The sequence below is a fragment of the Peromyscus californicus genome, unplaced genomic scaffold, assembly GCF_007827085.1.
Source record: "Peromyscus californicus insignis strain IS unplaced genomic scaffold, ASM782708v3 Scaffold_8__1_contigs__length_139910024, whole genome shotgun sequence".
NCBI classification, from domain to species: domain Eukaryota; kingdom Metazoa; phylum Chordata; class Mammalia; order Rodentia; family Cricetidae; genus Peromyscus; species Peromyscus californicus.
The window spans coordinates 85,714,059-85,740,778 of NW_026294606.1; the positions used below are offsets into that span (position 1 = coordinate 85,714,059).

A 26,720-nucleotide genomic window follows, 5' to 3' on the forward strand; every position below is an offset into this window, starting at 1 on the left:
TGTGGTGAGGGGAGCTGAGTGAAACTAACCATGAAGGTCCTAGGATGCAGACGGGAGGGCTCTGTACCCTCTCACCCTCTGTCCTAGAGAGTGCAGGAACAGGGGACCGTGGGGACTGCAGGCCACTCAGTAAGCCCTCAGAGCAGACAGAAAGTCTACACAGCAAGCTTGGCCCAGGAACCCTGCTGTCTAACTTGCCACCACAGGAGCAGACGCTTCAGCTGGGGTGAAATGCACCTGTTATCTCTGTTAATCGGAATGGAGGCCCAGAGATGTATGCCCCGAAGGCGGCTCACTCTCAGAAAGCCTTAGTAGCAAGGGCTGCCTTACAGCTTGGCTGCACAACAGACTTGTCCCTGACCTCATGCTTCACAATGGGCTGGAAACGCTCCAGGGACTCACTTTGCCTCTGTTGACTGGTTTATTAGGAGACACACAGAAATAGCCAGATAGTGGGGTTCTGAGGGCAAGAGGCAGAAGGGTTGACAGCACAGGACCTTGTCACATCGGGAAACATCCTCATTTGTGCTCCTCAGTTTGGAAGTTCTCCAGACCCCAGGGCATAGAGTTTTTCCCCCTCTGCATACAGGACTGGTGACATCCTTACCCTCACTGGTCAACTCCATCTCAGCCCTTCTCTCTTTGCAGGGGGCTGAGGCTGGAAATTCCTTTGGATTGCATGGCCAGACTCTCTGGTCACTAGTCCTATCCTGAAGTGATCTTGAGGCTTCCAGCTTCTCAGACATCTCATGAAAAGATGCCCAATGATCTGAAGATCCAGTCTTCTAGGGTCAGGAAGTGAGAAGAAAGATCTTTCCATCCCTACATGGGTCAGGAACTTTACTCTTGTGTTCCCAGCCCAGGTCTCCCTGCTAAGCTCCAAAGCTGCTAAGACATTCATACACTCCTCAGGAAAATCTGCCTACAGCTGGCCTTTCCTGAGCCCTTACTCCCTGCCTATCCCCCTAGGCTGCTGGAATTTGCTTCTTCAGTCCTGGGACAGCAGTCATTCATGGCAGGTGGTCTGCAACTGAGATCTTGTAGTTACTTTACCTCCATATCTAGTGAAGGTCACGCTCCAGCCCCCAGCTCAGACCCTATCAATCCCTGTATTGTGCATCTGTTTCCTTCTGAGCCAAGGACTGCTCCGCTCACCCTCCCTTTCCGCCTTCTATTTCCCATTCCTCATCTGGGTGGAGGTAGGTTGTGCCTGTGCCCACTCCATGGCCAAGAGATAGCTTGAGGTTCTGAGTTGTTGAGACAATGCAAGCTTGTCACCCTCTACGGTGGTCTGCATGGAGCGACCTCTGGCAGGCCTTTCCCCCCTGGGCCTACTGTGTCCTCATCTGTCCCCACACTCCCACCCTTCCTTGGCGTCCCACCAGCCTCATCCTCTAAAACCTCGTCTTCAAAACCATTCTCTACACTCGCCAAGAGCAACACTCCAAAACCTCCACCCTCCAAAACAGGCAGCTCCTGTCCACAAGCCCAGAACATTTTGTTTCAATATGGCTGCACTATAGTTGGCATTTCCCAGCCTTCTCAGATGTGCTAGAAGTTTCTAGAAGGTACTTCCTACTGGTGGTGTGCATCCACAGCCCATTAGAAGGCCCTGTGCAGAACAGGCAACTAACACAATTACAGCTGTTCAAGGTTGTACATCCTGAGAGCAGTTGGTGACGTGAGGCTCATTCCCCTGCAGGAAGGCCCCTTCCTGGCCGGTCCTGAGAGGCTTACGAGTGCATCACGAGGGGCTTGAGTCCCAAGGCCTGTATGGCTGGCTTCAGGCTGTCACAACCCAGCCAGTCCTGTGACTATGGCCCCGACTCCAGGGAACTGGGGTAAATGTGTAACTGGACTCAACGCCAGCCCATTTTGCATGGCGCTCATCTGTCACCAGGGCTTCCTGGAAGGGGCCCAGAGGAACATCGCCCTGGCCTTGGTCCATCTTGGCTAAGCCTGGATTCCCATGGCCTCCCGACCTGGACCCTCCCCCAGCCTCTCTCTGTACAGAGTAGCCTGGGAATAGATCCACCTCCACCCCTCCAGTATAAATAAGCCTGTGCAGCTCACCAGGGAATAGCCGTGCCTGTCTGGGCTGAAGTTAAAGGTAAATGGAGTCCTCTTGTTTCCTTTCTGGTCCTTCATGGGGTCCTGCCGGGCAGTCGCTGAGCTGTGGGTGGGAAGAGGAGGCAGGACTTGGGTAGAGACACTGAAAAGGGCTGGCTGGCATTCGTTCTGGAGTGAGGAGCCAGAGGTCTGTGGTGGCGGGTGCTTCAGGAGACGTGACCACTGACCGCTTCTCCTCTCCCGAAAGGCTAGATATCCAGGTAGGCTGTCCTCTGCTGCTCACCACTCGGGGCTCACTGGGAATAGCCTGTCTTCAGTCAGGCAGGATAGCGAGGCCTCCTGCCTCCTGTGAGCCCAGCTGGGTCCTCAAAGGCAGAGGGATTTGCACAGGATCAGCACTGGGGTGGCCAAGTCCATGGGACCCAGTCCAGCTTGAGGGGAGAACAAGACTTCATTGTTCAGGCTGCAAGCAGCAAGGAGGGGCAAGTCCCATGGCCCTCTCAAGTGGAGTCGCTATCCAGGCTCACTGCTGGGGTCTGTGTCATCTGGCTCCTCGCTGTGTCCTGTGGAGCCTCAACTTGCCCTCTGTAACAGGCTTCCCCATGGCTCAAAGGTTCTCTGAGGCTGGGTATGTTAGCAGGGCCCAGTAACGTGGAAATATTTTGATAATGTCAGGCTAAGTGAAAAGGTAGCTCCTTTATTTTTAGTGTGTGGTGCATGTATGTGTGTGTGTGTGTGTGTGTGTGTGTGTGTGTGTGTATATTTGTGTGTATATATGTATGTGTGATGTATGTGTATGTATGTGTGGTGTACATGTATTTATGTGGTGTGTGTGTATTTGTGTGTATATATGTGTGTGTGATGTATGTGTATGTATGTGTGGTGTGCATGTATTTATCTGTTGTATGTGTGTGTGTACTATGTAGTGTATGTGTGTTTTGTTTTGTTTTTTGAGACAGGTTCTTACTCTGTAGTTCTGGCTGTCCTGGAACTCAGAGTTCTGTCTGCCTCTGCATCCTGAGTGCATCACCACACCCAGCCCAATGTATGTATTTATGTGCATGTGGCACATGTGTATATGTATGCATGTGGGGTGTATGTATGTATATGTATATGTATATGCAAATGAATGCCTATGTGGTGGGTGGGGGAGGGATGGGTTCAGGAGCCCATGAACACAGATGGAGACCAAAGGAGGACATTGGGTGTCTTGACTGTTACTCTCCTCCTTATTCCCTTGAGACAGGGTCCCTTGCTGAAGCTGGGGATAGGCTGGCAGCCCCAGAGATCACCCTGTCTCCATCCTCCACAGCCCTGGAGTTACAGGTGTATGTGGTCATGATTGCTTTTTTTTTTTTTTTTTTTACAAGGGTTGGGGGGAGGGGACTTGAACTCAGATCTTCATATTTGTGCAACAAAGTGCTCTTACTTGCTGAACACCTCTCTAGCCTTGTCATTTCCTTATTATTATTTTTTTTACAAGACAATGCACATTGTACCTAAATGCCACTTATGGAATCAAGGGTCATGTCTGAGTCCTGTCTGTGACCTGGTACAGGTCACCAGACTTGTCTGTTCCTCTACAAAATGGCATTAGGGACTCTACCTGACAGCTGCTTTTGGAGGATCCCTGTCCCAGGACGACCTTGGGAAGGTGGGCTAACCTGTGGACCAAAGAGCTCTAGCAGCACTCAGGTTCACATGGAAGGCAGATCAGTGGCGTATACAGTGGTGTATATAGTAAATACACAGCTGCAGGATACGGGGTGCTTCTGGTGGCTCTAGGTAAGGAGGAGGTGAGGGAGGAGTCTAGGGGGCCTGGGGCAGGCGTTGAGTGCTGAAGATGAGCTGGTGACATTAAACAGCACTGAAAACACACCCTGTCAATGACAGGACAGGAAGCATAGCCCTGAGAAGCCACAGGACAGGGACACAGAGAGGTGGCTGACTGGGAGGGAATAGAAGGGGGGTCTAGAACTCCTCTGTTCTCAGGACCTGATGCAACCTAACTTAGAATGAACTTGAATGGCAGCAGGTTATAGCTGAGAGCAAACAGCCAGCTTTGCCTGAGAACAGCAGTGACGTGCTTCCTGGGACAGCGGCCATGACACAGCACCCATTCACAGGAGCAGCAATATCACAAGGACTGCATCTACCCGCATGGCCCATCCTACCACATGGGCACCTGAGGCAGGTCCCGACCCTACTGTGCCTTGGTTTATCATAGCCGGGTGGGCACAGTCACGTCTGCATAGGAAGGGCTAGTGGGCACAGGTAGAGTTTTCCACTCTGCTTTTCCAAACCACAAGACTTTCCTCGAGAATGGTGGGTGGAACCAGATGTGTGTGCCAGGAGGAGGAGGGACTGGAGGGTCAGAAGCCAAAGGTCCTCTGACCAGCAGGATGACTCAAACAGAGCACCTTGCCTGTCTGTGGAAGATTATTATGTGCAGCCCAGGCAGGTGCCACGACCCAAGTGTGGGAGGCTAGGGTAACCTCGTAGCTTTGCAACATCATAGTAGAGTTCTGAGAACACTAACTTGAGAAGGGAAAGGTTTGTTTTGGCTCATGGTGCTGGAGTTATAGGCCAGGCTCAGACAACCCATTGCTCTGGACCTGCTGGGGGTGTCAGGTAGCAATGGCAGGAGCCTTTGGCCAAACAAGCTACTCCTCACATAGCTAGGAAGAAAAAGCAAGAAAGAGGGAAAAGCATATACAGAGGTCCTGCAGCTCCTCTTAATGGCACACCCCCGCTGACCTCAGGCCCTCCCGGTAGGCCCTATACCTTAAATGTCTACAGCACCTTCAACAGAATTGTGATGTGCATTAAGATTTTCACATAGGGACCTTAGGGGTGGTTTGTTGAGCATCGTGGAAGATGGAAAGTGGAAGACTGTATGTGTCAAGGCAAAGTGGGAAAATGAAGGCTTCAAGGTGACCTCCAGTTAGGGCTGAGGCACCAAGGCCCAGCAGCGGTGGCCATGGACAAGTGAGGTAAGAGGTGGGAAGTCACGTGGCGGGATGGTTCCGTCTATAGAAACAAGCACATGTGGTTCACATGGTCAGAACTGAACGATGGGTAGAATTCACTCCCAAGGATCAGAGAAGAAAGCTGTAGGTTTACAGAGTCAGCTCAGGAACCTCTGGGAGCCCAGGCTAACTCTAGGTACTGTGTGTGACAGCTGAGGCTGGAGCAGGACCAAAGTTCAAGGGAAAAGGGTTTCCAGCTCACTGGGTGCCCCTACCCCCTGGCCCATGGCTGGGCAGGGCCCCAGGCACTGTCTGTGCCTCACAGCCATCTGGGAAGTTGACAAATCGATGTCTGGCCTACCATAGACCACTGAGGCCAACCCTGGGTGAGCAGGCCAATTCTGGATCTTCTTTGGTCACCGCCGGTCCAGCCTGCCTGGAGCATAGGACCGGTGTGAAAGGCAGACCTGGGCTCGGGCAAGGCTTTGGCACCTAATTCTGGCTACATGCTAGAACCTATGGACACTTAAGCCAATTTTAGGGCACACCCATGTGGGTGTGAGGGCTCCCCAAAGATAGCTGGCGGTCCACATGTAGTTCTCCAGGGATGGACTCATAGTCATTGTCACCTGCATGTCCCTTTTTACCAGGACTGCGCCACAGCCCAGTGTGATAACAAAAGGAACTCCAGAAGCCCAAGGCCAAGTCATGGTCAGAGCTGAGTCCTCCTGAGGCCTCTGTCATTGGCTTGCAGGTTCACGCCTCTCTCTGTGTCTATCATAGTTACCTGTGTTCCTGTATCCTGACGTTCTTGTGCATGTGTGTGTGTATGTGTGTGTGTGTGTGTGTGTGTGTGTGTGTGTGTGTGTGTGTGTGTGTGTGCTAGTGTGCTCACATGTATATAGAGGCTGGACGACAACCTTGGGTGTCATCTCAGAATGGTGTCCACCTCTTTTGAGATACGGTCTCTCATTGGTTTAGAGCTCGCCTATTAGGCTAGACTGATTAGCCAGAGAACCCCAGGGAACACCTACCTCCACCAAACCCCAGGAATCTACCTGTCTCCACTGCCTGAGTGTGAGATTACATGCATAAGTCACCATACCTCGTATTTTTACATGGGTTCTGGGGATCCAACTCAGGTCCTCAAGCTTGCAATAGAAGTACTTTGCCAACTGATCTACACCCCTGTCCCTAGATGCCTTCTTCGTATAGGAACATCAGTCAGTTTACATCAGGGCCTATTGTAAGGACCTCACTTTACCTTGGTCATGTCTTTAAAGGCCCTGTCTCTAAATATAGTCACATTCTGATGAGTGTAGTGGATCAGGCCTATAATCCCAGCTACTAGGGAGGCTGAAGCAGGAGGATCAGAAGTTCAAGGCTGCCCAGAATATTGAGTGATTTCAAAGTTAGCCAGGGCAACTTAAGAAAGGTCAAAAGAGGGCTAGAGATGTAGCTCCTTTGGTAGAATGCTTTTCTAGCATGCATGAGAGCCTGGGGTGGCTCCCTAGCCCTCTTATAAACTAGGAGTGGTGGGGTATGCCTGGAATGCAAGCACTTTGGGGGTGGAGGCAGGAGGATCAGAACTTCAGAGTCATCCTAATCTATATACATAGTGAGTTCAAGACCAGCCGGGACTACATGAAACCCTGGGGATGAAATAAAATGGTACAGCACTTGGCTAACACACAGAGGCCCTGGATCCTATACCAAAACAGTCACTCTCCGGGGCCCTGGAGGCGGGAATGTTAACCTGTAAATCTGGGGAGCAACTCAGCAGGTGACAGTGTGTTTTCTACGTGGATCATCCCGAGTTTTCCGTGGATCTGTGATGACATCCCTTCGTCTCCCTGACCCCAGCTGTGGGTGGGTTCTCCTGGGCCATCTATGATAGCCATGCTTTTGGTTTTGAGGGAGGGAGTTATTAAGTATATAGCAACCGAAAGTAAAAATGAATAGCAAGTGGTGGGTAGAAGCCAGCAGATAGATGGCAAAACATCATGAGGTCATGCTCTCGAAACACCCGGCAGAAGTAAGTGATACAAACACAGCTGGGTCTGAAATGGGGATGAGGAGGCAACTACTCCCAGAGTCAGCAGCCCCGTGAACAGAAACAGCACGTGGCCACTTACCCACAGAATGTGCATTACATGTGGTCACTGGGAAAACCAGAACAACTAAAGGTTTGGCTTCAGGGCTTCAAATAACCACTTGCCACCCCCACATAATGTCATTCTAGGACACACAGAAGCGAGCTCAGATCAACGATGATTCCCACCGAGATGGGCCTGAAGGCCATCGTCTTCTGCATCCTGACCTGGGTCAGCCTGGCAGCTGGGGACCGGGTATACATCCACCCTTTCCACCTGCTCTTCTACAGCAAGAGCAGCTGTGCCCAGCTGGAGAACCCCAATGCAGAGACACCCCCAGAGCCGACATTTGCGCCTGTGCCCATTCAGGCCAAGACCTCCCCTGTGGATGAGAAGACCCTGCACGACCAGCTTGTGCTGGCCACTGAGAAACTAGGGTCTGAGGATCGGCAGCGGGCCTCCCAGGTTGCAATGATAGCCAATTTCATGGGCTTCCGCATGTACAAGATGCTGAGTGAGGCAGGAGGTGTGGCTAGTGGAGCCATCCTCTCCCCTCCAGCTCTCTTTGGCACCCTGGTCTCTTTCTACCTTGGGTCTTTGGACCCCACGGCCAGCCAGTTGCAGGCGCTGCTGGGTGTTCCTGTGAAGGATAGAGACTGTACCTCCCGGCTGGATGGGCACAAGGTCCTCGCTGCCCTGCAGGCCATTCAGGGCCTGCTGGTCACCCAGGGTGGGACTAACAGCCAGGCACATCTGCTGCAGTCCACTGTAGTGGGCCTCTTCACAGCCCCAGGCCTCCGCCTGAAGCAGCCATTTGTTCAGGGCCTGGCCCCCTTCGCCCCTGCTGTCTTCCCACACTCTCTGGACTTCACCAACCCAGGTCTTGCCACTGAGAAAATCAACAGGTTCATAAAGGCTGTGACAGGGTGGAAGATGAACTTGCCCCTGGAGGGAGTCAGCACAGATAGCACCCTGCTTTTCAACACCTACGTTCACTTCCAAGGTGAGGCAAACCCTTGGGTCAGCCCTGGCCCTGGCTTGTACCCGAGGTGGCGCCTGGGTTTCCATGGCATCCCCATGGCCCATGTGTGGGATGGGCTGGGGTGGCCTCTGTGTTGCTGGCAAAGCCCTGGAGCCTCAGGAAGCAAACCTGGCTTAAGAAGGCACAGCCCCACTTCCCTACCCCACAGGCCTTCTGTGCTGGGTCATGCGCCTGTGTCTTGAGAAGCCTGGGACTAGAGTGGCTGACCCAGGCAGGAACACCCAGCTTACTCGCTCACATAGGGAATCACCCATATATCCCTGTCTGGGAAGTTGTTTATTCATGCAACCAACTCTTACTACTTGTAAGACTGGACAGGCGTCTCAGAGGGGCAGGAGATTCTGACCCTTGCCCCCCAGGTTTCTTATTTAACATCAGCAAGTATGGAGACCCCGGGGGCAAATGTCTGAGACATCACTACAGGGAACAGTGCTAACTGTGAGGTGGAAGGGAGTGAGTGGTAACAGGCTGCTGGTGAGGGCCACGGGCAAGCATCCTTGCAAAGCCTCAGGAGATCAGGGAGGGGGTAAGGGCGGAGGGCTGGGCAGAGACCGAACACTCTGTGGGGAGTGCTTCTTCTCCAGTGCGCTGATTAGGACAGTTTTATTCATAGGATGTCAGTCTTGTGGCCTGTGACAGCACTGCGGGTGTGTGTGTGTGTGGGAAGTGCCATCCAGAGGCATGCAATGGTCCAAGTACAGTGTCCTGGGGACATGTGCAAGGGGGCCGGATCTTCAACTGGTGGCTACTGGGGGAGGGGCAGACCGATGGGAGCCCGCAGGAAGACGTGCCAGCCTGGAGTGGAGGTGGAGGGCTCAGTGCGCCTGATGCCTCGGCCACTGTGATAATACGTTTGCAGTCTATAAACTCACATGGGGAAAGACCTTGGCCTGCCTGCCTTTGAGACTGAGAAAGGAAGAGGTCAGAGTGTTAGAGGAAAGAAGCAGCCCTGAGGCTGCTGAAGGGTGGCTAAACTCTGTAAACTGAAAAAGACCCTCGAGCTAAGCCACCGTCCGTGTGAGGAAACCTGGGAAGACTGCCATTGAGAAAGGAACGCTTCCAAAGGGCAAAGGTGTCAGCCATGGCTTAGTTTTTGAGACAGTGTCTTACCAAACCTGGGCCTTGCCGTTTCAGCTAGACTGGCCAGTGAGCTCCAGGGGTCCTCATATCTCTGCATCCCCAGGGCTGGCATTATAGACCTGCACTGCCTTTTCTGGCTATCACAGGGCTTTGGGGCTCAAGGCACAGGTCACGATGCTTATAGAGCAAGTAGTTTATCCGTGGAGCCGTCTCCCTAGACTATGACCTCTGAGTTCGTAAAAAGTGAGTTGGCAAACAGAATGGATCTGGGTTGCATCTGCCTGGTCAGGCAGGAGCAGACTGAGTGGTCCCTGCAGGTGACAGGTGTGAGAAATCAGACTCCTCACCAGCATGCATTGCTGTGTTTTCTGCTTCTGTCAGGGCGTCTGTGGGGAGCTCCAGTGGCTGGGATCTGCAAAGGAGTATCAGAGAGCACCTGAGGGTGAAGTCTCCAGGCCACGCCAGTGCAGCTTCATGGCAGGGCAACTAAGTGAGGCAGGCAGGAGCAGGGGCAGGAGAGTCCCTCCCTCGCTCTCCCATCCCACCCCCACTGAGCCTTCCTCCTGGTCTCTGTGGCTTTCAGGGAAGATGAAAGGCTTCTCCCAGCTGGCTGGACCCCAGGAGTTCTGGGTGGACAACAGCACCTCAGTGTCCGTCCCCATGCTCTCGGGCACTGGTGCCTTCCAGCACTGGAGCGACTCTCAGAACAACTTCTCGATGACGCGCGTGCCCCTGGGTGAGAGTGCCACCTTGTTGCTGATCCAGCCCCACTGCGCCTCAGATCTAGACAGGGTGGAGGCCCTCATCTTCCAGCATGACTTCCTGACTTGGATAAAGAACCCGCCTCCTCGGTAGGAAGTGCGGGACCCTTGGAAAGTAGAGTTGAATGAATGGCAGCCATTGCATGCTCCCATGTCAGTCTATCCGTGTCTGTCCACACACACAGTGTGTCCTGTTGCTGCCCCCCCCCCCCCCATCCTTCTGTCATGAGCAGTGTAGCTGTGGATATGGCTCGTTATCTGTGACTATCCAGATACTCCCTCCACAGGGAGGCAACCGGGGCTGTCTTAGGCTTACTACTGTTGTGATGAAACCTGAGGACCAGGAGCAACTTGGTGAGAGCAGGTTTATTTGACTTACATATCCTGAATCACAATCCACTGAGGGAAGCCAAGGCCGAAGCTCAAGCTGGGCAGGAGCCTAGAGGCAGGAGCTGATGCACAGGCCTTGGGGGATGCTGCCTACACGCTTACTCTCCTCATGGCTTGCTCAGCCTGCTTTTAGAGCACAGGACCACCAGCCCAGGAGTGGCCCCACCCACAATGGGCTGGGCCCTTGCACATCAAACACTGATTAAGAAAATGCTTTACAGGTTTGCTTGCCTACAGCCTGATCTTAGGGAAGCATTTTCTCAATTGAGTTTCCCTCCTCTCAGAAGACTACAGCTTGTGCCAAGTTGACATAAAACTAGCCAGCCCAGGGGTCATTATCTTATTAGTATTTTGGTTTTTAGAGAGGGTCTAGAATTTGTGGTAATTCCCCTGCCTCAGCTATGTGGCTAGGGTGAGAACAGAGGGCAGACAGCTGCCCACCATCAGCAAGCTCTCCGCAGGAGCTGTTCCAGGTCCTCCCGTTTCAGGCCACGGGGAGGTTTTTGTTGTTTCTGAGAATTTCCTTGGGGTGAGGATGTCCTGGATTGGGTGACCCTTCCTGGGGAGACACAAGCAAACATCTCTTCACCCCAGATGGGGCATTGACTACAGACCAAAGAACCAATTCCCTCCAAGTCGAATTTGGTCATTCAGCGCATTTATTGGGTTTATTTTCACGAGTGTGAGTGCATCACCAAGAGCCCACCACGGCATGGGTGACCACTCATGAAAGCTGCATCCCTGGGGCCCCCTGCACAGCCTGGAGGCAGCTCTACCAGTCTCCTCTCCCCAGCAATTGTTTCCTGTTTACACAACACTGGGGAGGGGCTTTCTGAGGCTTATGCACCTCTTTCCAGAAGGGACCGTCCCATCTCAGGACACAGCTACACAACACTGACTGGGTGAGGGCTCAGGACCTCCTCCTTCCTAAGTGGGTGGGAGCTCCCCAGCCCCCTAACAGCATTATCTCCACAGAACCATCCGCCTGACCCTACCCCAGCTGGAAATCCAAGGATCCTACAACCTACAGGACCTGCTGGCTCAGGCCAAGCTGTCCACTCTTTTGGGTGCTGAGGCAAATCTGGGCAAGATCAGTGACCCCAACCCCAGAGTGGGAGAGGTGAGTGCTGCTCCGGCTGTGCCCCGGGGAGGGAGGGTGGATGCGATATGGAGGAAGCTGTGGACAAGGCCAGCAGGGCAGGAAGAAAACACATGGCTGGTAGGCACTGCCAGCACTTTCTGGCATCCCAGTAACATGCAGAACAGCAGTCTCCCACTCAGCTCTCCTGCTGCCTCTAGCTCCAGGTCCGTCTCTGTCCCTGCTCAGTGCAGCCTCGCATCCCCCAAGAAGCTGTAGTAGGTTAGGACGGGAAGAATGACCCCAATGCCCTGATCTGTAGTTCCTGTGGGGAGCAGCTCAGCAGTAGACAGAGAATTACATAAAACAGAGGATGTGTCGGGATACTATTGGCATTGTGCTAGAAGCCGGGAAACAAAGAGGGATTACTGTAGAAGACATGATCCCACTGTGCCACTTGTCCAAATATTGGAGAGCAACATCAAGATGGCAGTGGAGATGAGATGTGGACATGGGGCATGCTGAGCAGGAGCCTCTATGGGAGCTGGGTGCTGATGCTCAGTGCCCACTTAGAGGACTGGTGTGTACACACCTCCTCCTAGCAGGCTGGACAGTGTCCTCCCTCAGGGCAGTCCAGCAGTCTCTAGCCTGCAAGTCCTCCTGAAGGACAGATGTCTCTGCTTTGCAGGTTCTCAACAGCATTCTCTTTGAACTCAAAGCAAGTGAGGAAGAGCAGCCAACGGAGTCTGTCCAGCAGCCGGGCTCCCTGGAGGCACTGGATGTGACGCTGAGCAGTCCGTTCCTGTTCGCCATCTATGAGCAGGACTCAGGTGCCCTGCACTTTCTGGGCAGAGTGGGTAACCCTCAGAGTGTGCTGTGAGACCTGGTGCCATAGGGGCCCATCAAGGCCTCATGTGCAGCTATGGAAACAAGGCTAGCTTCAGAGAGCTATCCTGGGCAAAAATCAGTGCTGCCACCCCTGGCTTTCCATCACTTCTTCTAGCAAGGCAGCGGCCATCTCCATGGAGACTATGCACTGCCTGAGAATAAACAGTGAGCACCAGAGCTGGCCTCCTGGGCTGTGGGTTTGTTCGGAGACCGGGTAAGAGCCAGGAGCTGGTACACAGCACAGACCACTGCTCTGCACAGGACTACCATTCTGGAAAGAATTTGGACCAAACAACTGTGAAACCAAAAAGCATTCCCTTTTTATTCAAGAACAAAACTTGGGTTTTAACATTAAAATACACATTGTCCCCTTGCTTTGGGCTTGTATTTAGCTCACCCAGTGTGAGACCATGACTTTCAGAGTCCCTACACCACCCTACGTTTTCTTACCCACGGCACATTTTGAAACACTGAATTCATACCAGTGTAACACCGCATCCCTTTGCTGAGAAACAGACATGGTTAGTTTAGCTGACAGGTTGAGCAAACGAAAGTTTCTGAAGCTCTTGGCAGAGAGGCCAATGTGTAACAGGAAGGAGAGTCCTGTCCCCAAGTTGCACTGAGAGAGGACCTGGGCAGAGGGTACATCCTTTACCCCAAAGACACAGGGTTGCTACTTGCTTCTCTGTCTCCTTGAGATTATACCCACAACTTGTGTGTGTGTGTGTGTGTGTGTGTGTGTGTGTGTGTGTGTGTGTATAGCAGGCTGCCTCTTCCCTGAACAAACAGGAAACCAGGTGAACAATGTAGCATGTTAGTCACAGGAAAAGGCCAGAGAGCACCTACGGGCAGCAGTAGATCCCATGGTGCATACAGTGGATACATTCTGTGTTAGCACATGGAATGGCCTCTCTGGCCTAAGCTGGAGTTTCTGACTCTGCATGAGCCTAACCTAACCTCTTAGACAGGGCTTGGGTCCTGGGAGTTGGGACTATAGGGTCCTGAAAGGACAGGTGGATTTTGTTCCTGTGGCCGAGGGCCATCCTGACAGAAGAGCTGTCATGCCCCTTGAGTCTCAGCTTTCCTCACCCTAGTCCTGTTCCCTCCTGAATACTCCTATCCGGCTTCCAATACCACAATGGCAGCTTGTCTGTTTTACAAGGCGGGTGTGGTTAACCCAATCAGGCCATCCACTGCTTGTGCCAGGCAGATGGGGAGGGACCTAGGTACCATGATGTGACCGGCAGCCAGTTCCTTATCCTCCCTGGCCCATGTGCAAACAGGAAATGCTAAGGTGAACAGATGAATTCTCATTCTAAAAGGCCCTGTTCCCGGAGGGAGGTGGAGTCAACTTCTCACTACTGTGATAAAACACCAGGCAAAAGCAACTGAAGGGTTTGTTTCAGCTCATGTTTGAGTGTTGGGGAGAGTGCGGCAGGAGCACAATTTGGCTGCTCCCTTCCTGTTAGGACACACAGGGACTGAATCTGGTGCTCACTTCACTTTCTTGGCCCATGGGATGCTCCAGTCCACTTTTAGGGTGGGTCTTCCCACATCTATTAACCAAGCCCAGGAACTCCCTCACAGGCACGCCCAGAGTTTTGTTTCTTGGATGATTCTAAATTCAATCAGGCTGGGCGGTGGTGGCGCACGCCTTTAATCCCAGCACTGGAGGCAGAGGCAGGCGGATCTTTGTGAGTTCGAGGCCAGCTTGGGCTACAGAGTGAGTTCCAGGAAAGGCGCAAAGCTACACAGAGAAACCCTATCTCAAAAAACCAAAAAAAGAAAAAAAAAAATTCAATCAGGCTGACAAGATGAAGCATCGCAGGAGTTGATGGGAGACAACAGAGGTGAACTGATATCCAGGCTGACACTCATCCCTTATGGAGCGAAAACTAAGTCCTTGAAGGCCACCCTCCCCTACAGCTGCCCAGACTCTTCAAGAGTAGATCTAGTTGTCCTCCACTCCCTGTCATGGGAACCCCTGACTAGGCAATCATAAGGCTAGCATAAGGCTGAGAGATGCCAGGGCCATGCAGGCTGCCTCAGAGGTTCAGGCTATCCCATACCTACCTGCTCTGTGATTGGGGTCCCAACATGCCACCTCCTCCACTCCTTGTTAGTCCACCACACCAGGACCCTGGGTTGGCACAGATGACACTCCACACGTATTTGCTTTAGCAGAGGAGCCTGAGCTTGGCCTGTGCCATCCTGCTAGTTGACCTGGTGTCAGTGCCTGGCGGGACACGGCACAACTGAGCTCTGCCTTGGGACAAGCTACAAGGCAAAGTAGGAGCTAGCAGAAGTTCTGCTGCTCAGAGACCTGTAGTCCTCGGCAGGAGCTTTGCCGGCTCACTCCAATTCCACCCTCAGCGCTCCGTGGGCTAGAATATGATATATACAGCATAGGATCCTCCCAACGGGACAGCTTGAGCCACAGGCCCTCAGAGGGAGGGAGCAACACAGATTTTGAACTTTTGCCTCCAGAACAGAATCATTTCTTTGATTCAACTACCATATCTGTGATCACTGAAGGCAGCCTGAGAAAAGAATGCATGCTCTTTGATTGCACGGGAGGGAGATGGTGGGCTGCGGGTGGGTCCCTGAATGACGGACAGGCCTCCTCCTTATAGTCCTCTTTTTATACCTGAAAGCAGTAAAGTGCATTGGGAATGGATTTTTAGTAAATCCATTACATTAGTAAATGTTGAAGTTGGAAAAATGTATTACTCTTAACTTTAAACCCAACTGAATAAAACTGAATCTCAACAGGGAAACTAAGGAAAAATAACAAGAGAGCTGTTTTGGGGGAGCCAGATCTAAGTCTGAAACTGTTAGCTTTGGCCTGAATGTCCTGCTCTCGAGTGCAGAAACATGACAGGGAGGCTGGAATGCAATGGCCCGGAGTCAGAGCCAATAGGGTAAGAGATTAGGCCTCAAGGCCCACTATGAACCTCCGTTTCTTTGGGCTGAGGCTGGTGTGTACATGTCACTACACAGACTGGCAATGTGAGTTTGGAGCCATTTATTCTGCCTTTAAATCCCACCTGTCAGTCACCTCAATGACAGGTTTGTGTTACCTATCTGTAGAATGGAAATAGCAATACTGGAGTTGGGCTGGGGATTGTGCTCTCTCCTTTCTGGGGTCAAGGGACACCCATCAGGGGACACTGATAGGCAGGGGTCCTTACGTATGGAAGCATATGAGTTCAAAGTGTAGCTATGACCTCTAGTGACTATCTTGTGACAGCACAGCTCCTTGGTAGAAGCCCATTCCATGCACCTGTAGCAGCTGCCAAGCAGACAGCGCTGACTAGCCTGAGTGGGACAGAATTCTGTGCTAGGAGATCTATCTACACAGATAGGACCCTTCTATCTGTGTCAAAGGGAATCATATCACTGAAAGCATGTATGATGAGGGCTACTTGGACTGAATTCATAACTTACACATTTGCAGCAGATACTTCTTTTATTTAGGAAAGGAATCTTTGCTGTCGGCTCTGGCTCCTGACAGAGAAGTGGGGTGGCAAGATTAGATGTGCTATTCTTAAGTGCCAAGATGGGATGGCCACCCTGGAGCCTCTGAGGAGGCCCAGGACTGACAGTATCTCCCAGGTTAGAGACAGTGTTTCTATACTGTGTTGGTGCCATGATGCCCAGGGCTTCCTCTGCAGGGTCCGGTCAGCCCACTAGCCACACCTGTATATTCAACAATACTGTAGAAATCAGCTTGTCTACACTAAGATCGACAATAAAAATAAAACAATTTGTTCAGTTATCTATAGTAAAAAGCGTCAAATGTCATAAAAACTATCTTCCATACAATGGAAAGGCTTCTGGTTCTTTCTGGGTGAAAGATGGCCCACTTCACTGGGCAGGGGTGCAGGCTGTTGCTGGGTGACTCAGAGGACAAGGGTCGCTTTCTTCCCCACTCCAGGTCCTACCAGGATGCCTAGGGCTGTTCTGCAGTTGCTTGGTCCCTGGCAGCAAGGACAAGCTCTGAGAGGGCTGGGAAGCTCTTGATGTCACTGGTCTGCAAGCCCATCTTTTGTATCTGCAAAGGCCATGAGAATGAATTGTCACTGTGAGGAGATCTGAGTGGGGAAAGAGGCCCCCATTAAAATCAGGACAACTTCATTTATCCTGCCCTCATTAAGGTAGAAAGCGTTCCCAAAGGAAGGAGGAAAAAGTCTCTGCTACAGCCAAGGACTGGTTTATTGCAAAACTGCATGTTTTGGGTCAAATGCTTCATATTCTAAGAAGCTAGCATGTTCGAATCCCTCAGTCCACCACACTAGACTGGCCAGGGTGAGAGTCTCTTCTGTGGGCTTCAGAAAATGCTAGGAGAGAGAGAAAAGCCCTTGTGCAGAGACTAATTTAAAAAAAAAAAAGATTCTTTAGCTAGAGAGTGTTCCATCAAGCACCAGCTGCGCTCTCCTTTTCCCAGCACCCTTCTCAGAGTGCGATGGACTGAAGACACACAGCACCTGAACAGCAGCAGAGACCACATAACCTCCCTTCCTTCTGCTTCTCACTCTGCCCATGCCTGGAGCAAGCTGTCCTGCTTGTGAGAAGACTGTAGATTCCTTATGAAATAAGCATGGCAGTTGATGTTTGCAGGCTGTCTGTCTCTTTATTTTTAAGACAGAGTCTCCCAATCTAACTCATGGCAATCCTCCTGCCTAAGCATCCCAAATGCTGGGGTAACAAGCTATGTGTAAACCCAGACTGTAAAGGAAGCAGTTTCCTACATCTGTAAATTTGGTGGTACTGAGGATATCACTGCAGCCGCCCCGCCTCCCCTCATGGGAGGTCTACATGCTGCCATCAGCCATCTACCACGACCATGCCTTGAAAATCAGTGTTTTATAGGACACACAGCAAGAGGTCGCAGGTCCTGCCACTGGTTCAGGACTTGGGGCAGCAAGGGCAGGTATGCTGACAGCCTGAGCAAATGCTGAAGCACCAGGGCCAAGCTTGCTGCTGGGAGGGATGCTCTGCATGCCTCTACCTCTTCTATCTTCCACTTCCTGGCAGGCAGGCACCCTCCTCCTTAGCAGTTGGGCCTGACTCTTCTATCACTAGTCCTAGGGAGGTAACACCCAGCCTTGGCCCCAGCCAGGCCCTCAGAGCCAGGCTCAAGGTGCTGGTACCTGTTCTCCCAGGAACTCCACATCCAGGGCCAGCTGCAACCGGATCTTGTCATCATCACTCATGCCACCGCTGGAGCTGACGGGGTTGGTGGCTGGGGCTCTCCTGGCCTGTTTGAGGCGCTTCAGGCTTTCCTCCATCTTCTTCACTGAGTCCAGCACATCGGACACAGTCTCAAAGTACCTTGGGCACGAGACAGTAATGAAGGGTTGGTAACTAAGCAGATATTGGTGACACCAAGCAGGAATTTGCTTTGCAAGCAAGATAGTCTTAAGATGGCAATGACATGCACAACAGCTCAACTGGGAAATGTGCTGTCATGTTTCCTAGGTCTCCAGCACGAGGTACCCTGAGAACTTAAGAAATGAGTGTACAGGGGCTGGAGAGACGGCACAGACAGGGGAGTCACAGTTTTCTGGTCAGCCAGCACAGCTGAATTGGTGAGCTCGAGGCTCAATAAGACCCTGTCTCAACAAGGTAGAGAATGATGGAAGACGACACTGGTAACTGACCCCTGGCCTCCCGTGTACATACAAATAGAAACACCAGTCCTAAACACAAGTGCCCGAGGGCAGGTCCTTTCCAGGTGGAGGACCCTCTGCAGCACGTCCCAAGACCAGTCAAGCAGTAATGAAGGTACTGCCTCTTAAAGTACAAACCTATCTCAGGACTTTCAAAGACGCTCACTTACCCCCAAACTCTCATTATAACATTAAAATCAGTCACTTTCTCGCCTGGTTAGCAAGCTGGCTGTTTGGCACTGGGGCTTTATTTGCCTACAAAACCACAGGATTAGGCACTATTGGCTCTAAACTGACCCACAACAAAGTTGGGGGCTGAACTCGGGGGAAAAAAACTCTACTGCAAATGGTGACTAATAATTAAATCAATAGCAAAATGAAGCAATAAACTTCTTCCCTCTTTTGTGGTGTTGGGATAGAACCCAGGACTGTAAGAATGCTAGGCAAACACTCTACCAAAGGGCCAAGAGGTGATTCCATTAGCCATAAGTTAGCTAGAAGAGATTAAATGAACTGTTCCTGACTGGGGCCTTCTGCTGTGATTACAGTTTACATGCAGACTTCCTCTTCTCACCAGAAGCCATCCCGTCATTTAGTGGGGACCAGGTGGAGTGACAGACAGCTGAGGAGAGGAAGGACTGGCTGGGCTGAGCAGGGAGGGCAGTAAAGGTACCCCTGGAATTCAGGGTTGGGGACTCACAGAACCCGGGTCAGCCTGACTGTAATGCAGGTGGAGGAGGGGTGGGTAGGGAGGGACTGGACCAAGAGACTGCTCACACCTTGCCCATGGGCAGTTCTGTGATATCTTGCTGATATATCTATGTGCAACCCAATGCTCCAGGAAGCCCTGCCATGCCTTCCCCAGGGTGTACAGGCAGCCTCCAGCATCCGTTAGCTTACTTGTGTGTGCTCTCAGACAGGGCTTCCTGCAGCCATTGCTGCATCACTGCTGGCTTCACCTTGTCCCCATGTCCACGCTGGAGCTCGTAAAATGGCTTCAGTGCACTGTCCACGTAAGAAGAGGCTGTGCTGGGGACCTCCTGGAATTGTCAGCAGGGGAAGGACATAAGGAAACGAAAAAAGAGTCATCATACCATCATTATTCAGCAAACAGCGTCATCCCTCCCAGAAAGTAACCAGAGGGCCACAGAAGTCATCTAGGGACATAGTGTACCAAGGAAGAGCCCCCTGCCCCATACCTGCCCCTCGGCTCTAGGTCAGGCTTGACTCTGGGGCAGGATGCACAGGGCTGAGTACTGACTCCTCCACGAGGAGATGCCCAGGGCTGGTTTTAGATCCTGCTGAAGCAAGGATGGCACAGGGGACTTGGTTCCTTACTCTACAGGTGAAGATTGCCCTGGTGCCCAGTGGAGACTGATGTGCTCTACAAACTCACACACCATGACGCCCACAGAATAGAAGGAAATGGAAGGCCCCTGGCAATGTGTCCAAGCCCCTCCCATCCAAGTGGGGGCTTCAGGCTCAACAACAAACAGTAAAACAAGATACTCCTGTTACATGATAATTCTACTGCAGAACTAAATCTGTTTCATTTGTTTTTTGTGTCAGAGTCTGACTTTGCAGCTCAAGATGGAATCAAATTTGTGATCCTCCTCTTAGCCTCCCAAGTGCCGGGATTACATGTGTAAAATAAATCTAAAATAAAATTTTTAATAGTTTTCTTTTTTTAAAGAAAGTACTTTTCTAGCCAGCTGTGGTACTGCATGCCTTTAATTCCAGCACTCCAGAGACAGAGGCAAACCAATCTCTGTGGAGCTGAGGCCACCCTGGTTTATATAGTGAGTTTCAGGCTAGTTAGGACTCACACGTACAAAAAAGTACTTTTCCTTAAGACCCAAAGCCCACAGGCCCCAAGTGCACACGGGGTGCACTGTGGTGGCAGCCAGCTCCTGACCCTTTGGAGTCCCTTACCTCAGTCCACCCTGATACCTGCCTGTGGCCCACATCTCCGACCACACACACCACAGAGCTCTCTCCAGAGTGACACTGACCTTATTGGTCCTGCGGTAAAGCCTGGGCACCTCCAGGGCACTCTTCAGATAACTGAAACAAGACTCACTCAGGTCCTGGACAATCCTGCTGCTCAGAGCTGGCATGTGGGCAGACAAGGAACTCTGAGAGTCTTCCAGAGCCGCTGTGGACACAGGGCAGCTGGACTGAGTCAATGGTCCAGCCTAGGGTAAGCTCCATTAAAGTGTGACCACAGCATTTAGAGTGCACTAATAAATCATGTCATTGTATAAATCAAGGATCTCATTTACAGAAGTTAAAGAACAAAACACAGAAACAACCAAGGATTTACAACTGGAGCTTGGATGTTAGTTTAAATATTCCTTGCAGTCTATGGCATTTTACTTGATGTTATTTCTTATTCAAAGATTCTGAGTCTGGATTAATTTTTTACCTGAGATAGATGAAAAATTCTTAAAGCCGATCATTTCAAGTTTTGGCTTGACTATCTCCAGGAGTTCTGGAAGCTGAAACACACATTTTGGACACTAGTTTCTTCTTTCAATCAGAACAAGCGGCTTTTCACCCACATACTCAGACATGATTAACCAGTGCTGAAACCTAAGCCAGAACTCGTAGGTCAAAGTTCCCATCAATTGGCACAGAAGCACTAGGCATGGGACACTGGCTACATGGCCACTGAGGGCGGAGGAAAAGCAAAAACTCATTCTGCAGCTCTCCACCACACAGAAACTGCTCATAGTAAAGAGACCATGTTTTCTCAGAAAACACAATGCATTTATTCAATCACACAAAATATAAACGGTGGAAAGCAAAATCTACTTGAAGGCATAAACTCTATGTGTGTCCCATAAAGTTCTCTTGAGAGCTAAACATGGGCTCGACAAAGAAAACAGATGGGGAACTTCTCAAACATTTGGGGCAGTGAACTACAATTACAACCCAGTCCACCACAGGCCATGCCCCAGCAGAGCTGAGCTGAGGAGGAGGGAAAAGTAGAGCCTGACTGCTCAGTGGTTAGGTTACTCGCCAGGAAGTGAAGATATGGCACACTCAGAGGTTAACCGTGGAGAGGACAAGTAGGGAAATGTCCTCTAGGGCAGAATGTCCTTGCAGGGTCCCCGTGATCCCACAATTTACAGATCCATATATCCACCAGTGACGCTCACCCATTCCTGAAGTCTGTCCAGGTCTGCAACCACATACACCAGCTGAGTGCTGGAAATGGATGCTGCCTGTACTTCTGAAGGATGGCTTCCTTGGTCTTCGGAAGGGTCTTTGCTGCCAGCCAAAGGTTTTTTAGTTTCCTTGGTGCTTTCATTAGAAATAGGCCTGACAGAAAGCTGGGAAAAGATTTCAAGGATCACTCAATGACTCTGAGACACAGGGCATTTGTATATGCTCAGGAGCTCTGTACACACACTAGCTGTTTGCAGAGTTGAATGCACAAACACCAAGAGAAGGCTAGCATGTCTATCCCAGGCAGGTTTTGGCTCTGCTCTTCTTGGGACTGCTGTTCTTCGCTGTGTTCTGAGACAGCCAGTGGGGCAGGACAGTCTGAGGAAGTCTTTGAGCAGATGGGAGGGAGGAGAGAGAGAGAGGCCCTGACTTTCACAGAGCGCCCATCCCACCTGGCACCTCAGCTTAGAAATAAACCCTCACCACAGCCACATACAAAAGCCATTTTGCCAAATTACAGAACAGAGATTCAAGGTGCTTAACGTTCCAAGCCACAGGGTAACAGCTGGCAGAGCTATGGCTAGACCTCAACTGCTCCAAGCCTGTGCTCTGCTCCAGAGTAGGGTGTGCCTGTTACGGCACTGCCCTCTTTGTGGTGGACTTCTTTTTAAAGACTACCCCATTTATAGATCCTGCACCATGAGGACTGGCTTGTGTGTCTGTCACTGAGGGTGTCCCTGAGGTGGCTCTCAAGACTGAGGTCTCAAGACTGGTGCCCAGTTCTTAGTAGTACCGACCTCCTGGGGACGAGAGCCCTGGGCTTCACTGATTTGCAATAACTGAGCAGTGCCTGGAGAGCTAATACATTTGACTGGCTGAAGAAGATAAGGAGATCCTAAAATGGAGAGTAACTACTTTTATTTTGATGATCATATGACCGTTTAAAACTTAAACCTATTTACTTTCATTTCTAATATTTTTCATTAAAATGAACATTTTATTTCCGAGATGCTTTAGGGAGTCTGATTTTGAGAAGAGAAACAAACTTATTAAGTGGGAATTCTCAATAACTAATCCCGATCATGTGGCCAGGTGCCCACAGCTGGATCTAATACCATGGGACACTTTGACTATCCTGTGGGTGTTTAGCCACACGCCAATCCAAGTCCTCCAAGTGCTAACTGTAGAGAGGGGCGGCATGCTACTCACCTCACTGACAAACACAGAGAATCGGGCCAGAATCTGTAGTGTGAGCCTCCACAGACGGTGTGCCAACAAAGGCAGGAACATCTCATCAGACCAGCATTTCTCCAGACTGCTCCATGTTTTGTGAGAAGCCAATAGGCAATATGGACTTCCATCTGGAGAAAAACCATGGACCCAGGGCATATCATTGGGTTATAGCTGCCACTGGCATACAACTCAAAGTAAAGCACAGGCATGCTGTGGCCTCATGGCCACAGAGATGCTAGATTAGAACAAGACCATGTGTCTTCGGTGTGAGGTGTTTGATAACTCACCTGACATTGTTCCCCAGGCACGGGGGTTAGCATCAAACACAGCACTGAACTATCTTTTAACGGGTACTTTATACACACAATGGCGCGTGGCAGCTTGCAAGGCTTAAATTTCAGGTTTTACCCTCTCTTCCCTACCTCAATATGGCTACTATCCACACAGAGGAGGTTAATCCCTTACGACTACTTTTGCAGAGATGAACAGAAACAACTCCACAACTCGGTAAGAGTAAGCCTGGGATAGACCTGGCTGTGTTAGAGCAGGCACTTAAGTAGGAGAACCAGGAACTTGTGTGGCACAGAAATACTAAATGTCTCAATGGCTACCAAGAATGGTGTGTCATGAACATGAACACCTGCAGCTGCCATCTGCCCAGAATCCCAGGAGGCCTAGCTGTGCTCCAACTGAGTCTTTCCCAGCAAGAGACAGGAACATGCAGACCCATGTTCAGCCTTCACATAGCTGAGTTGGGGGCAGGAAAGAAGGTGAACTGCCAAAGCCTACACACAGCTGACTGAATCTATAGCATTCTACACTGGATGTGCCTAATCTCAACAGTGCTGGCCACAGAGTCTGGAATGTAGTGACCACACACACAGGTACAGGCCTGACATGCTGCATTTATGATGGAAAAGGTCAATTTTGAACTCTGTAAAGCATCCCTTTCTATCATCTCTCCAAAGCAAGAAATTCAAAGAGCCAAAAGACTGTTGTCTTTTTGCTGCATAAAAACAGAAATTTCTGAGAACTTGGCTTACTAGTAGAGTGCTTGCCCAGCATATTATGGGAGCCTGGGTTCAGCAGTACATTTTTTAAAAGAGGTTAAGCCAGTGTCCTTACAGCACAACTTACTGTATGGTGAGAAAAGGCAGGAGCACTTCGGGACCAGGGTTGAGCTGGCTGGTGAGCTCAGCTAACCCCTTTAGGGACACCTGCTGTTTCCATTCTAAGGTTACCTGGGGCGTCTTCTAGCCCGTCTGTGAGTGATGCTTCTAAGGATCCTGCCACTTCTCTAAACCTGAGAAAGAAGGACATGGATCAGTGTCGGCGGTTCTGCAAATGCTGTTCCTTGCTTAGTCTCCTTTCCTGCCCACTGACACTCGATATTCTCAAGGATGTCCAAGATGCCCTTTTTCTTTTTACTGTGTAAGAAATAAACTCCTCAATTAAGCCACTTTTCTGCACAGTTCTGTGCTATTTGCTCTAGTCTCAAATACACACCATCTAAGCCTTATTAAGAGGATTCCCTTAAGTTCCACTTTATAGTTACACTTCAAGGCCACATAGTGCATCTCTAAATCCCTACATCAGCAATACCACAGCCAAGAAACGTCCCAAACTAAGACACAGGAAAGCTGGCTTTGCACCTGCGTTTGTCACTTGAGAGAGACTTCTAAGGTCCCTGTCAACCCTGGGATCACTGAACATGCCCTTCAGCCTCTGCTGACCTTCCCGCTGCTCCTACATCCTGATGATAGCCAGTTCCCAGCATCCAAACACCCATCCGATCTGATTTCACTAACAGAGACAGCATATTTTCCTGACTGCAGAATGAAGGTGTTCTACTTATCTGACAACTGGCTGCTTCCATGGACATTGTTTCCAACCACACCAACCTCTGCACATTCTTGTACTTGCTAACTCCCTCACTAACAGCTATCTCAGTGACACTTTTACAGTCACTCCATGGAAATGAGCTGTGCAGATGCTGGGGAAGCCTACACTAGGCTGGCCTTGGCAGAGGGAAGGCACGAAGCAGAGAGAGAAGTGGTGAGAGCTGCAGGAAGCAGCCCCCAAGGGCAAGGACTAGAGAAAGGGCTGTAGGCAGCAGCAGTACACAGCAGCTCCTAGAACTCTGCCTCAGCTCCACAGCATCTTTCAAAATCTACACAAAACACAGGAAAGGAGCCTGATGCAGAGGCCTAGGGCCTGGCTCCACTGTCCACAATGGAAAGGTGGAGTCTAAGAGGCCCAAGGTGAGGATGTGTCATGTCCCGGTTGGGGTACTCAGTGAAGAATATAGTACCAAACACAGAGCATGATACTAGAAAGGAAAACAGGATTAGTTTAGCAAACTAGGTAAAGGCACATGGCGCCAAGTTATGTGAACATTTATGACAATTCACAGAAATGATGGAAAGGGAGTCCTGACAACTAGCACTCCACATAGCAATAGCACATCTGCTGGTGAGCCAAGAAACACAACTCAGAAAGAAAGGCCAAGACAGCAGGCATATGACTGCCGTAGGGAGGCCAGTGCCTTGCAGAGCTGCTGACCATGATGGTGAACCCTGAGCACCCATGCTGTGACCTTCAGATGCATTAGAGTGTCACTGTCCATGGGATCTCAGTAGGAGAGGAAAGACATCTAAACACTAACATTTGGGTTTGGGGAAAGACTCCACCCACACTCCTCCCTGAGCATCATGGTCTACAGGAAAGTAAAAGTCTTACAAAATGACACCTGTGGCAGCCTAGAGTAGAGGGTGCTGCTTTCTCTCTGCTCTAAGTACCAGACGGCATGAAAGCATATATGATCCGTGGACATGCAGCTCTGAGAATGGGGAATAGGGAAATGGGGTGAAGATACCTAAACCTTCATATCATGGATTCCACATCATAGAAGGAACTACAAATCATACACTCACTAGAATGTTCTGGGAGCACATTCCAGAAACTTCAGTTTGAAGGCCAGCACCCCTCTGTACAATCTGAAGCTGTCTGGGTCATGTGTGCATTTACTCTATCCACTAGGGACTAAACGTAGATCTACTTTCCAACATGCCTGTAAGGGCCAACGTCAAGCAGACAGATCAAGGTCTCTGGAATGAGCAGACCTAAGATGTGCTCATGAGAAAGGCTGTGGGCTGGGCTGCCTTTTCCTGAGGGTGGGCATGCAGTGCATGTCAGGTGCGGCAGTTCACACTGATCCTGAGAGCACATTAGTGTATCTTAGGAAAATGTCCGAATCCCAGAATCCTATCCTAGGGCTTCCCTTTTGTGTTTTTGGTTTTTTGAGACAGGGTCTCCCAGAGTAGTCCAGTCTGGAATCTTCTCACCCTGCATCATAAATGCTAAGTGACAGGTATATGCATGCCACCACATCCTGACTCAGGTTTGTTTTAAATGGTCCTGAAGTATTTGTGGTGATCGTGTCATTCTGACCTCAGCCATGGTGGCAGAGCTGTCATAGAATAGAATAAACACCCAGTGCAGAATCTCTACTTGCATTATTTCTTAGATGGAAGAACAGCGGCACTGAAAAGAGCTGCACTTTATAATTCAAGCACAATCTTAAAATTGCAAATGAGACAATATATGAAGGCTAATTCTTCAAACGCCTAGGCAAATCTGGGGACAAGGGGAGTTTCTGCAGAGACTGGTTGAGTTTCAGTATGGTTTTAGCTGTCAACTGGAGCCATGGGTAGGGCTCCTCAGCACCTGTGGGTAGGCAGGCTTGGGTGGCTGGAATGCGGTATGCTAGGTGGCTTAGACCTAAAGCAGTCTAAGCAGAACCCAGGCCAAAGGAGCACTGGGGACCCAGCGCCGACTCTGTTACAGTCCTGCTCACAGGAACAGTGCTGTGCTGCTTTAAATGCTACACCTGGACCCTGAGCTGTCCCACCCTGGCTCCACTGATGCTCATGGACAACTGTCTCAGTGCAGACCATGGGTCTCACATTAGCAACCCTTTGTTTCTTTCTGAGGAAGTGACCGTGGGAAATGACAAGCAAGCTCAGGGCATGGGGACAAGGACATCTGGCTCAGGACAGTGTAACTCTGCTGTTCAACAGTGACCAGGTGAGCAGCTCTTACAATTAGGGTAGCTAGCTGCCTCCTGATGTTGTTTCACTCAGCAATCCTCTTCAGAGCTCCACGTCATAATCTGTGAAGCACCTGGCCACCCGAACAAGAAAGACTGCGCTCTTCATGGAACACGCCACTCACAAGCTTCAGCACTGCTCCTGGACAGGACCTGCCCCACCTC

General features: G+C 50.7%; 3 protein-coding genes across 6 annotated transcripts in view; 1 reads left to right on the top strand and 2 right to left on the bottom strand.

Annotated features, from left to right (window-relative positions):
* Capn9 (calpain 9) overlaps positions 1-2,173 on the bottom strand; it is a 47,435-nt gene extending 45,262 nt beyond the window's left edge. The window contains 1 exon segment of the mRNA XM_052729179.1: positions 2,074-2,173. The gene's annotated coding sequence lies outside the window, so the exon portion shown is untranslated.
* On the top strand, positions 1,979-12,548 carry Agt (angiotensinogen). 3 transcript variants are annotated; one of them, XM_052729183.1, is made up of 5 exons: positions 1,979-2,110; positions 7,282-8,135; positions 9,838-10,105; positions 11,381-11,525; positions 12,172-12,548. In XM_052729183.1, exons 2-5 carry the CDS (start codon positions 7,310-7,312, stop codon positions 12,361-12,363), a joined length of 1,431 nt encoding a protein of 476 aa, XP_052585143.1. In that variant the 5' UTR covers positions 1,979-2,110; positions 7,282-7,309; the 3' UTR covers positions 12,364-12,548. The 3 variants fall into 3 exon arrangements, with proteins under 3 accessions (XP_052585143.1, XP_052585144.1, XP_052585142.1); XM_052729184.1 differs by lacking the exon at positions 1,979-2,110 and adding an exon at positions 2,218-2,330; XM_052729182.1 differs by lacking the exon at positions 1,979-2,110 and adding an exon at positions 2,602-2,698.
* A 121-nt stretch (positions 12,549-12,669) lies between these two features.
* Cog2 (component of oligomeric golgi complex 2) overlaps positions 12,670-26,720 on the bottom strand; it is a 34,200-nt gene continuing 20,149 nt past the window's right edge. For both annotated transcript variants that reach the window (XM_052729180.1, XM_052729181.1), the window contains 8 exons: positions 23,689-23,750; positions 22,424-22,575; positions 21,205-21,378; positions 20,469-20,541; positions 20,056-20,198; positions 18,944-19,083; positions 17,525-17,705; positions 12,670-16,425 (listed from right to left, as the gene is read on the bottom strand). In XM_052729180.1, coding sequence (XP_052585140.1) covers positions 16,324-16,425; positions 17,525-17,705; positions 18,944-19,083; positions 20,056-20,198; positions 20,469-20,541; positions 21,205-21,378; positions 22,424-22,575; positions 23,689-23,750 — 1,027 coding nt within the window. In that variant the 3' untranslated portion in view covers positions 12,670-16,323. The remainder of the gene's footprint in view (positions 16,426-17,524; positions 17,706-18,943; positions 19,084-20,055; positions 20,199-20,468; positions 20,542-21,204; positions 21,379-22,423; positions 22,576-23,688; positions 23,751-26,720) is intronic.